The 16,473-nt window shown below is 34.0% G+C and overlaps 1 protein-coding gene and 4 non-coding genes across 9 annotated transcripts; 3 read left to right on the top strand and 2 right to left on the bottom strand.

Moving 5' to 3' along the window:
- Positions 1–2,879: 2,879 nt before the first annotated feature.
- Positions 2,880–12,142, top strand: C13B4.1 (the record flags this gene model as incomplete). Of its 5 annotated transcripts, NM_001373820.2 has the most annotated exons (13): positions 2,887–3,123; positions 3,717–3,821; positions 3,887–4,111; positions 4,975–5,187; positions 5,644–6,564; positions 7,242–7,286; positions 7,468–7,547; positions 8,244–8,550; positions 9,164–9,454; positions 10,393–10,645; positions 10,697–10,854; positions 11,636–11,779; positions 11,882–11,980. In NM_001373820.2, the coding sequence occupies 13 exons, from the start codon at positions 2,887–2,889 to the stop codon at positions 11,978–11,980; spliced, it is 3,078 nt and encodes a 1,025-aa protein (NP_001360457.1). The 5 variants fall into 5 exon arrangements, with proteins under 5 accessions (NP_001360458.1, NP_497005.2, NP_001360457.1 ...); NM_064604.6 differs by lacking the exon at positions 7,242–7,286 and having other exon boundaries at positions 2,886–3,123; positions 11,882–12,136; NM_001373819.2 differs by lacking the exons at positions 7,242–7,286; positions 11,636–11,779 and having other exon boundaries at positions 2,880–3,123; positions 11,882–12,142.
- C13B4.5 lies at positions 7,593–7,688 on the bottom strand. Its single transcript, NR_051910.1, has one exon. It is a non-coding gene; the product is annotated as an Unclassified non-coding RNA C13B4.5 (non-coding RNA).
- C13B4.t1 lies at positions 7,600–7,671 on the top strand. Its single transcript has one exon. It is a non-coding gene; the product is annotated as a tRNA-Gln (tRNA).
- A 4,012-nt stretch (positions 12,143–16,154) lies between the features above and the next one.
- On the top strand, positions 16,155–16,250 carry mir-234. The gene has a single exon (NR_002356.2). It is a non-coding gene; the product is annotated as a pre-microRNA mir-234 (primary transcript).
- On the bottom strand, positions 16,163–16,239 carry C13B4.6. The gene has a single exon (NR_051908.1). It is a non-coding gene; the product is annotated as an Unclassified non-coding RNA C13B4.6 (non-coding RNA).
- Positions 16,251–16,473: the final 223 nt, after the last annotated feature.

The raw sequence follows: 16,473 nt of genomic DNA, 5'->3' as shown, positions 1-16,473 counted from the left end.
GTTTGTGGGCAAAAAGGAAAAAAAAATTGAAAAGATGAGTCATGTTGGTTTAGAACTTCCATTGTTATGAATATTTTAAATTCTTTTCTATTTACTATTTTAATAACCCATAATAAGCCTTCCGTCTGAAGTTTACCCAACCCTTCCTTTACGATGCCCTGCCTACTCGGCAAATCTCTCGTCCTGGAGCGCGGACGGGGCGCAACTAGATCACGGGTTCGCGCTCCAGTCACCCTTTTTTTCGCGCTCCTTACGCGCCACGTCCGCGCTCCAATCGCGTTTGCTCCGCGCGCATTCCGAATTTGAAAAATTCTTACGAAATTTTATGGGACGCGATCTGAGCGCCAACGAGGCGCGGAAGGAGCGCGAAAAAATGTGTGACTGGAGCGCGAACCCGTAATCTAGTCGCGCCCCGTCCGCGCTCCAGGAGGAGCGATTTGCGGAGTAGTGTTTAATTTTTGACATTACATGTAACATGGGGTATATATAAATATGATACCCCGTAAGGGCATAAGGCAGGGGGTCTTTTTCTATATCCGGATGGAGATCTAATAGGTAACATACTGGTCTGTTAAGCGTTATCACTGTAGAACTGCATGCTTTATTAGTATAGAGTACTATATGTATAACACACCAGTTCCGCTCTCAGAAGTCGTGCGAGAAAATATTTCTTCTATAATTATGGATAATACTTTTTTTTTATTCACTCCCTAGTTAGACTATTATTTTCTGGTTATCCAAAAAAATAAACTATTTGCTCAGTTGCCTTTACTCTTGCCCCGTGTCAGGATGTGATCATAACTTTGCCCGAAGAGTCTACATTTTGAGGAGGCGGTTTTATATTTTAAATCAAATACATGTCAGTTCAAATAAACAGTTCATAAGGGTTTATCAACAAAATTAAGTTTTGATATATTTTACAACGCTGTTTGACTGATCTCATTGATCACTGTTTAAGCGGTTCAAGCATACTGTGTTTAGAGGTCAAACTGTAAAACGCTGAACATATATGAGTAGGTGATTTCACGTGAGATATCATCACACAAAATAACAATTTTGAAAATTGTAAAACCATACTCGACATTGAAATTTCTAATAAAGTATGTAGTTAGATTTTTTGCTCGAACTCCAGTTTTGTGTTCGTACAGTTCGTTGAGTAGGTATAAAGGTGCAACATCTCCGATTTCGCAAACATGAATATTCTGGAAAGTGCCTCTGTTTTCTTCTTTGAAGTTGGATTTCCAGATTGAAAAAGATTGGAACTTAAAACACAGAGTCAGGCTCAAATACGCTCCTTTTAGGATTAGTTGAACATTTTCTACCAAACGGATTCCTAAAAGAATACTTTCTTCGTTCTAGCAATTATGTTCCACTGAAACTATATTGTCACAGATGAAATGAAAATTTTCATAAATCACTTTAGCTATATGAAAGCGTGACTTTCCATCCCCGTCTTGTTAAACACACATATATCTTCTTACTACTCGATTGCGCAACCAAGGCTTATCCATTCAAAAAAGTCAGAGACCGTCACCTATGAACCGGTTTCCGGGTCGTCTTCTCCCGCACATCTTCTCCTCTCTATTACATCTTCATTGTCGGGACGAGAAGAGGTTCGTCTCTTTATTGTTTCCACCCACCCGGGGCATTTCATCTTTTTTTGCAATTTTCCGCACAGTCCTTTTGGCAGCATGAATGTCAAAAGCCAGTTTGAATATATGCCACTGAATGACTGTTGGTTGTAAATTTATTTATGTATATCTAGTTAATTGTGGGGGGAAGAGGACACAAAAACACGCGACGATCAATTATTATAATCTCAGTTTGTATTATAATAAACAATACCTACCGTTTATTTCAGAAGTTCGGTTTATATTTAAAAAAATTCCTTTTCTTAACTTCAGCATAACTTGCAGTATTTATAGCCCGTAAATGTTTTACAAATGCAACGGTCTACAGTACTAACTTTAGTTTTTTGAGAATACTGGTTTCTCTAGAGAAACCTAATAATAATCAAATTAATGGCGGGAGTGTAAATATTGTTAATTTCAAACCGGTCTGGTTTATTATGGTAACCTTTTAAAAATTTGGTTTTCGTTTGGTACTGGCGGCAAAGTCGTAAATTCAAATGTTTTCAGTTATTTTTGCCAACCGAGCAGAACCTTTTTTCTACAATTTCCTCAAGTTCCATTTCCGACGGCCACCTTCCTAATTTCTTTGTGTAGTGACAGTTTCTTTCGCTCGTTTTCCGCACCACTCAAATAAGAGGCATGCCTGCCAATTAAGAGTCTAAATTGCCCAATTCATCGTGAAATAGGGGTTTTTTGAAAGAGCCTGTGTGGTTTTGTGTTATTTTCATTATTTATAAAGTTCAACGATTGAAAAACTGACTAATTATCAGAGTTTCACTTCCACGAGAACTTTTTTCTGCAGTGTCTCCGTGGTGAAACTGCGCTCCACTGATACATTTTGCAAGCGGGAGTTTGAAAATTGTAAACATTTTCTAATTCATTTTGCGCATTTTTCCAGTTTTATTCACAAAAACGCTATTTCCCTGCCGATTTTACAGGTTTCCCAAATGTTAATTCTCAAAAAATTAATTTTATCTTTGTTTTCATGTGTTTTTTGTTGTTTCTAGTGGTCAACGAGACCTAAAAACTGAAAAAAAAAACCTTTTCGATACTCCGCCCATTGAGTTCTCATCAGAAATTATGTTTGCCTGAACACTCACTCTCTCCTCCCGGTATTATCATCGTTTTTAAACCCCGCCTCGCGCCCTAACACAACTTTTTCATTTACTTTTTGGAAAAAAAACTTGGTTACTCGATTTTCAATTCAATATTTTCAAAACACAGCTTTTTCACAAAATTTCCCCAATTTTTCAGGATGAAACTCCAATTTCTCCTCGTTTTCGCACTAATTCAACCTTCCTACCAACAATTCGACGCCTCACAATGTCAGATTTCAAAGGGATGTCATATTCCTGAATCGACCCAGTCTAATGGAATGGGTGTCGCTTGGAGCTTGTTGGATGATGAGACACTTCTATTGGAGTTGTTCGTGAATTCTGATGAGGAGAAAGGACGTTATGTGGCTGTTGGGTTTTCGAATGATGAGCATATGGTAGGCAATATATCAGAATAATTTTTTAAAAACACATTTTCTGGACAAAAATTCGTAAATTTTAAAGAAATTGCGTTGCTTTTACTGAAAAAAATAGCTTAAAACAAAAGAATTATGAATTTTCGAAAAAAAAAATTTTTGTAACTTTCAGCCGTTTTGGTCGCTTGTTCCGCGTTTTTCAATTTATTTAGGCACATTTTCCGTGAAAATGCCAAATTTGACTGAAAATGTGATTTATTAAATTGAAAAACACGGAATGACTCAAATAAAAAACCCAAAAATATTCTCAATTCTAGAAAAACGAAAAAAATTGCGAAAGAATAGAAAGAAAATTCAATTTTAACTAAATTTGAATTTTCTCCAAAATGAGAAATTCGACCAATCAACGACTTTGAACTCCTTCTGAATTTTACACTAATTTGGATTTTTCTGTTGATAGTCGACCTTCAAGTGAGCAAACTTGCTCCATTGATTTCTGTGAACTCCGAGAGGACAACTGAAAATTTAGGCACTTAAAACTCATTATTTCGCTTGAATTTATAAAAAAACGCTATTTTCCAGTTTAAACTTTAAAATTTTAAATCTATTTTCAGGGCAACGAGCCTGTGATCGAATGTTCAGCGATTGGAAATCAGAAGCCTTCGATGAAATTTTCATTCGACAAAACGAATGGAAAAGGAAACGAGAGAATCGCTGGGGTGGGCTTTTTGAAAATTTCAGAAAAAAAATTAAATGTTTTTTTTCTAAACCTATAAATTTTCAGGACTACACCGCCCATTTCTCCAACAACACTGCCGTTTTCGAAAATGGAGTTCTCTACTGTAAATCGAATGTCAAAGTGTCAGGGTCTTCTGAAAATTCGAATGTTTTCAAGTTTGACCCTTCTACTCAATATCATTTGCTTCTTGCAAACGGGAAAACTACGGCCAAAGGGCTCGGATATCATAAGGACCAGTCGTCAGTTTCTAGAAAACTTCGACTTTCTGAGGTGACTGATTTTTGTTGAAAATTTTGATTTTATTTTCAGATTAAAAATATATATTTAAAGACTTTTGGTGTTCTATATTTTGAGAAAAAGGTTTAATTTTCAATATCTTCCCAGAAATTGGAGAAAAAGCATTAAAATTCCAAAAAAAAAATCATTTGTTTTTTTTTCTGCAAATTAAGAAAAAAAAGTTTTTGAGAGCTAAACTTCATAAGTTTTTCAAATTTTTCCAAAAACAAAAATTTCAGAGAAATTTGAAATTTTTTTCTAAAAAACGTTTTCGAAAGCCAAATCGTTTGAAGTTTTCATATTTTGAGCGAATAAAATATTTAACAAAAACTTTTTGAGAGCTAATTTTTTTAATTATTCAAAAAATATATTTTTCTTTCCAAATGTCGAAATCTTCTCCTCACTTCAAATGATTAATTTTCAAGCAATTTTTTCAAAAAGCATCGCCGTTTTCCGAATTTTTCAGCCACAATGTCATCAAAAACTGAAAAGTGCGTGCAACTTCTTAACTTTTCCGCTTAAAATTTATCATTAAACCGAATTGTCATTAGATGCATAATCTGTCAACTTTAATGATACATTAATGATACATTAACGACACATTAATGATAAAAAAAATGTCGCAGTTTGATAATAATTTCAAAGTTCATTGACAAAAGTGTATATGAAGAAATCATCTGAAAAATTTCAAAAAAATCACGCAAAATATCAAAAATACAGCAACGGGTCTCGAAGCGATTACTTTGAAAAAACGTGCGCCTTTAGTTGCTGACAGGGTTTCCGATAATTTTTTTTTTGAAAAAAAAACAAACCGGGCGAAATCAAAATTAGAAAACAATCATTTAAAAAATTTTCAGAGCTCTCCAGGATTCGATCAATCGGAATGTGGAAAAACAAAAGGATGCACAATGCCTGCAGCGAATTCGTGCTATAATGTCGATGGGAATATCGGAGCATCGTACCAGGTTATAAGTGATAATCAGATCGCGTTTGAGATTTTCGGACCCGCCAATACGACGGTCAATGAGAATGTCTACGTGGCTCTTGGATTTTCGGATGATGAGAAAATGGTAAGCGGGTTGGTTTTAAAGGTTCAAAAATATTGAAAAATTGCGAGAAATGCTGCGATTTTGAAGGAGAGAAAATCGAAACTGTTTTTTAAAAATATTTTAAGCATCAAAAAATCAGCCGATATTTTATATTATTTATAGATATTTTATAGAAAAAAGAAATGACTGAAATTCGAATTCTGAAAGTTTTGAAGAAAAAGATCATAAATGTTTTTCTTCTATGGAAAAATCGAATAATAATAAAAAAATGTCGAAAATTTTTTTTAAAGAAAAACTGAAATTATCGAAAATTAAACATTGTTTTACAAAAAACAAATTGGCCGGAAATTGAATTTTTTCAAAAAAAAAAAAGAAATTCAAATTTTCCGTGAAAAGTCTTATTGCAGATTTTTTCTAAACCTATACTTTTAAAGAAAATCTCTATCTTAATAATAAAAATAACATATATTCTTTCAGGCAAACATAAGTGTGATCGAATGCTCAAATCTTCCATCAGAAACCGCTCCAACAATGAAATTCAGCTATAACCCCGGCTTCAAAAATGCCCGAATCGACGGAGAACCTCCAATCCGTGCAAAATTCATCCAACAATCAATTGGCCGAATCAGCGATGGCTCAATATATTGTAAAGGAGTTGTGAACGTCGGCGGAGAGGCTGAAAATCCGCAAATTTTCAAATGGAATAAGAATCAAGGCTACCATTTAATGTTTGCCGCCGGATTCTCGGCAGACACTGGCCTCACTCAACACTGGGGATCATGCGTTTCGATTCTAACATTTTTGGATCAAGTCAACAATTTGGGCTTTAACGATGCCACATGTGGGCTTACAAAAGGATGTTTCACCCCAACTGACTGCACGGATGGTTGTGATGATATCCGATCATCATGGTCTCTGTTGAGCGATAATCAAATCCATGTCGAGCTTACCGGAAAAGTGAACGCCACGAATAAATACGTGGCGATGGGATTCTCGACGAATGGAACCATGGGCAACACGTCAGTCATTGAATGCTCGTCTTTTGATAACTCGAATTTCTCGATGACCTTCTCCTATAACTTAGTTAATGCTCCTGATTATTCGAATCTGCGATCAACTTCCGATGTATCCGGCTTGTTCACGAACAGACGTGTCCAGTTCGTTGATGGAGTTCTGTACTGCTCAGCCGATGTCGCCGTCGTCGGCGATGCCAACGATCAAACGGTGTTCAAGTATGATCCAGCGACAAAGTACAGTATAATTATGGCAACTGGTGATACTTCAACGAAGGGAAACGTCAAGGGTTTGGGATATCATAAGAAGAAGCGAAGTGTTGCCCCATTGCAACTTCTCAGTGATTATACGCCACCAACTGCTGCTCCACCGCCAAGTGGGAAGGTGAGAAGAAGGATTTTAGGAAGTGGCTATAGAAAAAAAAACGGAATTAATGTTTGCACTGTAAGAAAAATTATTTTGAGAATTCCAGACTTATGGAGTATGGGCAGGGATAGGCGGCAAACAATTGTTTTCCGGCAAATCGCAAATTGACGGAAATTTTCAATTCCGTTATTTGCCTATTTGCCGGGAATTTCAATTCCGGCAATTTGCCTATAAGCCGAAAATTTCAATTCCGGAAACTGCGGTCCGGCAAATTTTTTTTGTCGTCAAATTCGGCCAATCGGCAATTCGCCGGCTTGCCAATTTGCCGGAAATTTCAATTCCGGCAATTTGCTGATTTGCCGGAAATTTCGAATCCGGCAATTTGCAGATTTTTCGGAAAAGTACTCATGATATAAATAGACACGTAACTTAAAGCCACTAATAGTAAAACATTTAACATTTCTGGCAAATCGGGAAACCGGCAAATTGTCGATTTTTTCCAACCTTGTTGAACCTTAAAAAAAAAAATCAATTTTGAAGTTGGTGCCGATGAAATCCAAGTACTGAATTATCAATATCATTTTTCTTGTAGCGTACAAAAATTCTCCGTTTTTTTTTTCGTTTTTTCTCGTGCCATTTTATGAAAAATTCCCGAAAATCGGTTTATTCAAAACTTAGAAAAAAAGTAATCTTAGATGGAAAATCAAATCCGACGAAAGCGACAAAATCCTACGAATCAAGTTTGTTTTTAGCTTAAAATATATTTTTTCGCAAAATTCCCGCATGATCTTTCATAATTTCAAACTTTTTCCACTTCTTTTTCCTATCGATCTCCCTCATTTTTTCCTTTAAAATGGAGTTCTACTAATTTTTAATAACTAAACTTGAGAATTCAAATTATGAAAAAAAAAAAATTTTAAGGGAACATTCGACAGCTCCACGTGTGGTAAAGACAAGGCCTGTTATACACCGCCCAATAATGTTGACACTGTGGCCTATAAGTGAGTTGTTCGTCCTTCACATGCACGCCTATCCGAAGTGTTTGCCGCCGTCGGTTCCATGGTGTAGCGGTTAGCACTCAGGACTTTGAATCCTGCGACCCGAGTTCAAATCTCGGTGGAACCTATCGTTTTTGATCTTTTCGAGTTTTGAAAGGGCATTTAAAAATCGAAATTTTTAAAAAATCGGTTTTTTAATAAAAAAAAGGAAAATTTCCGTTTGCAAAATATTTTTGATCGAAAAATAATAAAAAACTTTAATTAGTTTTCCCAAAAAGCGAAAAATTCAATATCAAAAAAAAAAGAAATATATTGAAAACTTAATTTTTTCCAACAAAAAAAAAAGAAAAACAAACATTTCAAAATTTTGTACTAAAAAAAGTTTTTTCGTAAATCTGGGAAAAAAACCAAGAAAACAAACATTTAAAAAATATATACATTTATTCCCAAAAATTCAAAAAAGCGAAAATTTGTAAAATCGATATTTTGAAAAATTATATTAAATTTTTTTTTAATATTTCGCAAAAAAAAACCGAAAAGTCACGATTATTGGAAACCAAAAAAAAATTTTTTAATCGAAAATCAAAAAGTTGAAATTATTGAAAGCTTTTTTTTTCGGAAAAAAATAAAAAGAACTACATATAGGCTTTGACCTTTTTTTTTTGAAAAAAAGGTTTGCAAGAAATAAAATGATTTCAGAGTGCTCAACGATTCCTACATTGAATTCGAAATCTCGTCTACACAGTCATCATCTTCTGGAGTCTACACAGCTCTTGGATTTTCAAATGATGGAAAAATGAATCCAGCAAATGTTATAGAATGTTCATCACTGGGCTCCCAACCACTTTCCATGAAGTTCTCCACGAATTCCGGATACTCAAACGACCGGATTAGTGGTGAAGAAGCGATTCGATCACAATATATCACGAATACTGAAACTTCATACGTCGACGGAAAAATTTATTGTAAAGGAACTGTCAGATCCGATGGAAATTCCAATGCAGCTGTGAGTTGATTCATTTCATATTAAAATTTTGCAATAAATCTATGCAAACACGCCCGAACGCACACGCTGATGGTTGACTCCTCTCGGATATTAAAATTTCATTAAGTTTTTTTTCGACTTGTGCACGTGGTGTCAGGCTGTCCCATCGTTTTACTGCACACGAAAGAAAATATAATTTTTTGAAAATTTATGATTTTCAATTTAAGCGTCGATTTTTGTAAATTTTTTAAAATAATTTTTCAAATAACTTTCTCATTAATTTATAAAATTGATATTTTACAGAAATTCTAAAAATTTAGCAAGGTAAGTGGAGAAAGTGAAGCAAAATACAATAAAAACAAAAAATGTCAACGAAAATTTAGCTGAAAATTAAAAAAAAATTTCACGAAAATCGACGCTTAAATTGAAAAAAAAAATTCGAAATGCTCGAGGACGTCACAAATGTTCAAATAATATTTTTTCGCCTTTCGTGTGCAGTGGATCGATGGGACAACCTGACATCAAAAACCAAATACAAAATGAAACCGAACCGGGAAACTCCGAGAGGATTACACAGCCGATGAGTTTTCCTCGTCCGCGTTTTTGTTAGGCCATTTTTTGAATTTTCTTTCAGATTTTCAAATACACACCCAAACAGCAATATCATCTAATTATCGCCAAAGGAACCGCCAGCCCGGGAGGGCTAGGCTATCACGGCACAAATAGATACATATCGACTGCTCGCCTTCTCACTGATCTTGGAGCAGGAAATGAATCAGGATCGAGCAATACCCTTTTAATTCTACATGCGATGTTTATGACTATCGCCTGGATGACTATGGTCCCGATTGCTGTGATTTTTGCGAGAGTTTTGAGATCTTCATGGCCAACGACTAAACCAGGAGGATTGCTTATATGGTTCCATGTTAGTATTCGAAATTTTTTTGAATATATCAGCACGAAATTATTCAGAAGTTTTTTTTTAAATTTTTAAAGTAAAAAAAAAACTGTTTTTTTAACAGTTAAAAAGAGTTTCCAAAAATTAAAAAAAAATTACTTTTCGCATAAAAATCAACCTAATTTCGTAGTAAATTCACAGTTTGGTTATCGTTTTCCGGAAAGTATCTGAAATTTTCGAATTTTCTCTTGAAGAACCAAAAATCAAGAAATGTCATTCTTTACTTTTTTTATTATCTTCTGATTTTCTTTCAAAATTACTAAAAATCTTTTTAAAAAAACAAAAATCAATTTTTTAAACGATTTTTTTTATCTGAAAAAAAGCACCAAAAAGTTGGAAATCCGAAAAAGATTTAAAAGTTCTTGAATTTCTTTGAAAAAACACCGAAATTTTTTAGAAAAAATCGCAAACTCGCAAGTGTCAAAAAAAATTAAATTTATATTTTTGGATATCTCTGATAAATATAATTTTTAAACGAAAAATCAAAAATTTTCGAATTTTCGTTTCGATTTGCATTCAAGAAAAGAATAAAAATCTAGATATGCTGATTTTCAATTTTTTCAATTTTTTATTTAAAAAAAAAACACAAAAAAAATTGAAAAATTATTTTCAAACTTTTTGATTTTTTCTGAAAGTCGCTGGGAAAAATCTGAAAAATTGTTTTAAAAAAATTTAAATGCTTTTCTTTGAAAACACTCGAAGACTAAAATTTCTCCATTTTTAATTTTTTAAAAAATCCTGTGTAAAGCACCGAAAAACGAACAATTTTTAGATGATACCCTTGGCAAATTTTTTTCAATTCCAGCAATTCTTTTTTTCAATTTCGGCAATTTACCGATTTCCCGAAAAAATCGTTTGCCGCTCACCCCATTCATATTTTTCCTAAACCAGCTTGATAATTTCAGATTCACCGCGGCGCTAATCTCATCGGAATAGCTCTCATGATTGCAGCCTTTGTGCTAATCTTGATACATAAAGATTGGAAGTTCACTACAATTGGCTGGGGTGGAAAGCATGCAATTATTGGAATTATCGCACTTTGTTTGGCATGGCTTCAACCATTTATCAGTACTCTGAGATGCTCACCAAATGATTCTCGACGTCCAATTTTCAATTATATCCATCGAGGAATTGGTGTCACTGCAATGGTTCTAGCTAGTCAGTTCTATCGAATTGCCCCCTTCAAGTCTGAATTTTTTAAATTTTCAGCTACTGCCATATGTATTGCTGGATATCATTTTACTGGAGGGAGACACGTCGTTCAGCTCGTTCTAGCGCTTATTCCAATTTCCGTGATCTTTGCATTATCATTGTTCTTTATAATTTTCAACAATGTTGTCGATGTGGACACAAAGTCATTTACAAAGGTTTGTGGAAAAGAAAGAAAGAATACCCGTAAAATCCACCTGCACCATGTTTTTGTATCACTGCTCAAGCTAGGCTTATTTAATACAGTAAACTGATAAGTTAACGTGTTTCTTTTGATAAAGGAGGAGTATCGTTTGTGGGTTTTTGCCCTAAATGTTAGTATACAGCCCCTATATATACCGAATATACCTGTAAAAAATTTTTATTAAATTTTTCTAAATTTTTAAAAATAAAAGTAAAAATAAAAGTAAATAAAGAGTTTTTTACTTTATTATTAAATAAATTAAAAAGGCTGAATTTTTTTGAATTCCCGCGCAAATGAGTGACGTTATTTTTGACATTCTTGCGTTGTCCGGCTTGGTTTTTGTCTATTTTTTCTTTGTTTCATAATTAGTAAATTTTTCAGACATTTTTTCGTAAAGAATACTTGGTAAAACTCAAATTTTCTCAAAAATCGAAAATTTGACATTAAAAAAAAGTTTTATTTACGGAAAAATGTCTGTAAAATTAAAAAATTATGTCTCAAATTATAAAACAAAGAAAAAATGACGGAACCTTAGATAAAACAGCCGGAAAATGTCTAACTTGAAAAAAGAATCGATTTTTCATGATTTTTAAAGAAATTATAAAAAATTAATTTTGAAAAATGGATCAAATCAGGTCGTACTAGTATAAGAAATACTATAGAAATTTTCCCCATTTTGCTTTTCTCCCCACTCAATCTACCGCCACAAAAGTCCGTCTTTTCTCCCCAAATCCGTTTGATAATGAAACTTTTAGACGAACGGAGCTTCGGCCAGAACCGAAGATATACCGATGCGGCCCACTTCGAAAACTGAATCTGAAACAACTTGGGCCATTCAGTCCCCGCCAACCAGCACCGATAGCAACCGGGAGGTGCCTGCCGAGAAGAAGAGGCTTTGGGTAGGTATAACAGAGCACACATTCCTTTGTTCAATTTTTTAATGTTTAATGTTTAATTTCATTATCAAAACTTTTGAAACACTATTATTATTTAAATTCCAGGTGAACCGCTTCCGGGAGTTTGTGGTCTACGGTGCTGTACTGATTTTCATCGCTGTTGGCACAATTCTGTCAGTCTTCTTTGGTACCGGATTCTCATAATTTTATATCGCAAATTTACCATACGAAACAATTCTTGTCAGAAATCTTTCTCTCTTACCGGTGATATTTATGTATTTTCCTTATTCTGTGAATCCTTTTTTATCATATGTATATGCATGAATAAGCTTTAACTCGAATCTTCCAATAAATTCATTAAGTCTACACTTATTTTGTATGAGACACATATGAGAAACGACGAATTACATAAATTAATGAATAAATAGGAATAAAATAGTTATAGAAAATAAGCATGCATTCTCATCCCATTGAGAGCATTCAGAAGCAAGGAGGGATAATACAATTGGGCTTGGGCACCATATTGCAGCTATGTTAACTGGATTATTGGCGGGACGATAAGCTATAGGAGGCTATTGGGTTGTTGAGAGAACCCCATTTTCTCCAAGGATGTGCAAATTGTAAACTACTATATTATGCTGAATTTGTATTTCACTAGAAAAATTTAAACTGAATTCCTTTCGCCTAAAAAAAATCTCAGGACGCAAATATTTTACCAATTTCAATCAGTGACGAGGCATTACAGCGTATTCAATCGTATTTATAGGTCCAACAACGAGTGGTTTCCCGCTATTTTGCCTTAATAACGATTTCAACATGTAAAAATCTCATTTAAATGAGTTCAGATATTACCGGAACACAAATTTCTGACAATGCGTACTGCACAACATATTTGACGCGCAAAATATCTCCTGGCGAAATACAGTAAATTTTTAAATGACTAATGTAGCGCTTGTGTTGGTTTACGGGCTCGATCGATAATAGACTCCGCCTCTAAATAGGTATTTTTATTCTAATTTTTTTTAAACTTTATCATGTTCTTTGTACTTGACTTTTCAGGTTCTCGTGCTACTGCGAAACTTTTTTCGTCAGTATTTCTTCAGGACAGACCCCGATTCCACCTTCTTTTTTTTGTAATGCAAGTTTTGATTTCAGTTAAACAAGTTCTAGTTAAGAGTCCCAGCCTTAATGATCTTTCATTTCCCATTTTTTCTCCATCACGTTTCCAATTGTTTGCCCCGTCCGCGCCTTCCTCCTATTTAAAATCCTCCAGGGGTTCGGAGGTTAAAACTAAATGAATTTGTGTTGCTTTTCCCTGCTCTTAAATAGTTGATGACTGCGCTCTTCCCAAGAGCGAGTCAAAAACTCATGTTACTACCAAATTCGGAGAACCCAAGCTCATCTATCTCATTTTATCCATCACTTTGTGCATGCTCCTCTCATCAAATCGAATAAATAGGGAGGGCAGCACAAAAGAGGGAAACAGCGAGGTTAAAAGTAAATGAATAGAAAAATAGAAAAATGGAAGGGTGGTGGTAGGAGGAGCACCCAGAAGCAGAAGGCATTGCAATTTCCGTCCGAATTGATAGCCACCTAGGCATTATGCAAAATCAAGAGATCCCCAGAGAAATTAGAGACACAAAAAGCGATGCCAAATTCAGCCCCAGACATACAGAAGGAAACGAATTAACATTTTGATAGTAGTGGTCCCAATATAGGCTCCGCCTCCCTCCTCACTATTTTTTCGTAATGAAGCCGCGTGTATTGAGAAATGCTGGGAAATATTCCAGCCACGCCCCGAGTTTACGCGTTTAAGGGGGGAAATGGGCACCAAGCGGGAGAAGCGGCGCACACACACACAAGTTTAATGAAATTGTCATTTTCGTCTGATACACACACACACAACACATATACACTCCAATTCTAATCCTGAAGAGCAGGATGAAGTCACGTCATATTGTTTCTATTACAATGAGGAGGGTGAGTGTCAGTTTTAGCCCAACCTGGGATTTTGCAATAGAGCGAATTTGCGATTTGAGAATGTATATTTCAAATTTGAACATGCTATAGGACATATTGGGGTGGCCGAATGTGAATGTGGTTTCCTTTATTTTGGTGTAGAACTTCTTCACTTGTTTCCTGTTCACTTGAAACCTTTAGAGAATCCTTAATTATGAAAAATAAATATACTACATTTTACCTATAATGGGGTTATTCAAGTAGTGTAGTTAAACTAAAAAATGTAGGTAAATGACGTCACACTAATACAGTTCAAAAAAGTAGGATAATTTTCGAAATCACTATTTTTCAAAATATTGTTCTTGTTCGCCCAATTTTCGAGCAACCGAAAAAATTTGTACATACAACGTAGGTATTTGAAATAATGCATCCAATACAAATATCAGTTGTTCATCAAAAGTTTTAAAATGTCTTAGAGCCGTCACTTGAAGGTGGTCCTATAGCAGTTGTGCAAACTGTAGGGTTCTATCTTATTTTCAAATTAAAGAGTGATCGGTTTCAGATTTTTTTCGTTTATTTCACGTTTTTTAAATATTTCTTTGAAGAAATTGAGAAGTAAAGATAACTATACAAAATGCAAATTCTTTTGATCACCACTAAAAACATCGAAAAATCAAAAAAGTGTCGTCTTTTCTCTGTTAGTGACCCGCTTCTATAAAAATTGCAGCCATATTTGTTTTCAAATTTTAATTCTTTCCGAAATATTACTTTCTTGAAAATCCTGGTTCAGCAAATCGCACTTTTTAATTCAAAAGTTCTTAACAATTCACTTACATGTATATCCTTTAAACGGTTTCAGAATAGTAATTTAAAACTATCAATAACTTTCTAAAACCCAGTATGTGGTTGTCCACTTTTAATTATATAATACAATGTATAACAGATCAATGAAGCTTTATTGTTTCTTTTTGAATAATTTTGTTTTAAAAATAGTAAAATTCGCGGGAAACGTAGTAGTACAACAGTCTCCATCACTTTAACATCTAACTAGTCAACAAGTGCCAAAAATTAGTGTTGAATGTGTTATTAATAGATCTAATTCGGTTTCCATAAGACTCTTAACTTCTGTCAAATGAGAGGAGATACTCACTAATCAAATCCAAATCGTGGTCTAAAATTTCAATATTGGAATTTTCTCATTAGTCCCTCACAAGCTTTGCCAAAGCTTTATGTTTCAGCTGTCTCATTCCTGATTTATTATTAACCTATAGGACAGCTGATTCTTATTCCGAAATTCCCGATTCAGGCTAGATGTCACAAATAGTAAACAAACGTTCTTTAAAAAGTGTATGTCGTTTACTTTAACTACACATTCTTCTAATTTGTCACCACTGCACTTGTCTTACTAACGTTTAGTAACTCTGTCATTGAGCTGCCTGCCTGCTACCACAAATATGTAAATGGAGATAACATAAGAGGAAGAGCGCAGGTCGAATTTCGACGTTAGTTTGATTTTGCTGACGAAGCCTTCAGTTTACCAAGATTAATGTTGAAAGGAAAATGTAATTTTCAAAATAAACAGAAATAAAAATTTTCATCAGATAAATAAAGGTTCAAGTAATTGCTAAAAATATTTACTTTTTACTTAAATTAGGGCTACAGGTGTTTCTTTTATTTTTGAAGTTTGTTTTGGTTTTGCAAATAAAAAGTAGTGCGGAGTTAACACGTAATGCTTTACATCAATCGAAAAAAACCCAAGTTTATGAAAATATATCAAAACGAAAGTTTATGGCTGAAAACTTAAAAAAACTAAAATGCCTGTACTCTCATGTTGGACTATTGTTGATTATATTTATACACAATTCCCACTGACATTTTATCGTAAAGAATGGATAATTTATTTTTCTAGAGGCTTAATTTTCGAAATTTTTGTACTTTAATTTTTTTTTGAAGATATTCGATCACTGAATATTCAAAATAAACCAACTGAACCAACAAAAAAAACCGAAAAATGCCATCACACTATCTTCACAACATTGCATGCAATAGTCTCATTAAATTATGTGTCCTTCTTTCTTCCCTTTTCTTCTTTCCTTGACCCCCCCCCCCCATCAATATCTATGTCACTACTCTATTATGGCACTTTTTTTTCGAACTCATCCAGTATTTTACCCGCTCAATTTTATGCCATTTCCAAGTCAATTGTGCAATTGTGCAATTATAATGGAACGAAAACGGAACAATTTTTGGAATTTTATGAGCCATAGGCGATCGAAATAAAGCTATGGCTGATCCTTTGGAAGTCTTTTTAAAATATCTTGTTCAAAGTTTTTTGAAATCAGAATTTCAGAATATTCGAATCTATCAAATATTATCACTTCTAATACTGGTAAGTTAGTGTTCTATGTAAGTTGAAACACAAAAAATGATCAAACGGTATTCCAGAGTTGATAATAAAAATGCGTCAGTCCGCAATCTATTATTGCTCGAGAATACCCTTTGACTACTATGTGTACGTTTTTATTAGAATTTAAGTTTTAAGATTAATATAATACATGTATAACAAATAATCATCATTCAAAGTGGTAAGTGCACATTTGAAACGACAGGCACGTAATTATACAACACTAAATAATTGCAGACTTTTATTTTTATTTTTATTTTAAATTTCACGTTGTTTTCAATATTTTCTTTCATTTTATTCCATTATCAAAAAATATCAATCGCACAGGCCACGT

This window comes from Caenorhabditis elegans, chromosome II (assembly GCF_000002985.6).
Source record: "Caenorhabditis elegans chromosome II".
Classification (NCBI taxonomy): Eukaryota; Metazoa; Nematoda; class Chromadorea; order Rhabditida; family Rhabditidae; genus Caenorhabditis; species Caenorhabditis elegans.
Note: the sequence above shows the minus strand (reverse complement) of the source record. Positions and strands in the feature narration are given on the sequence as shown.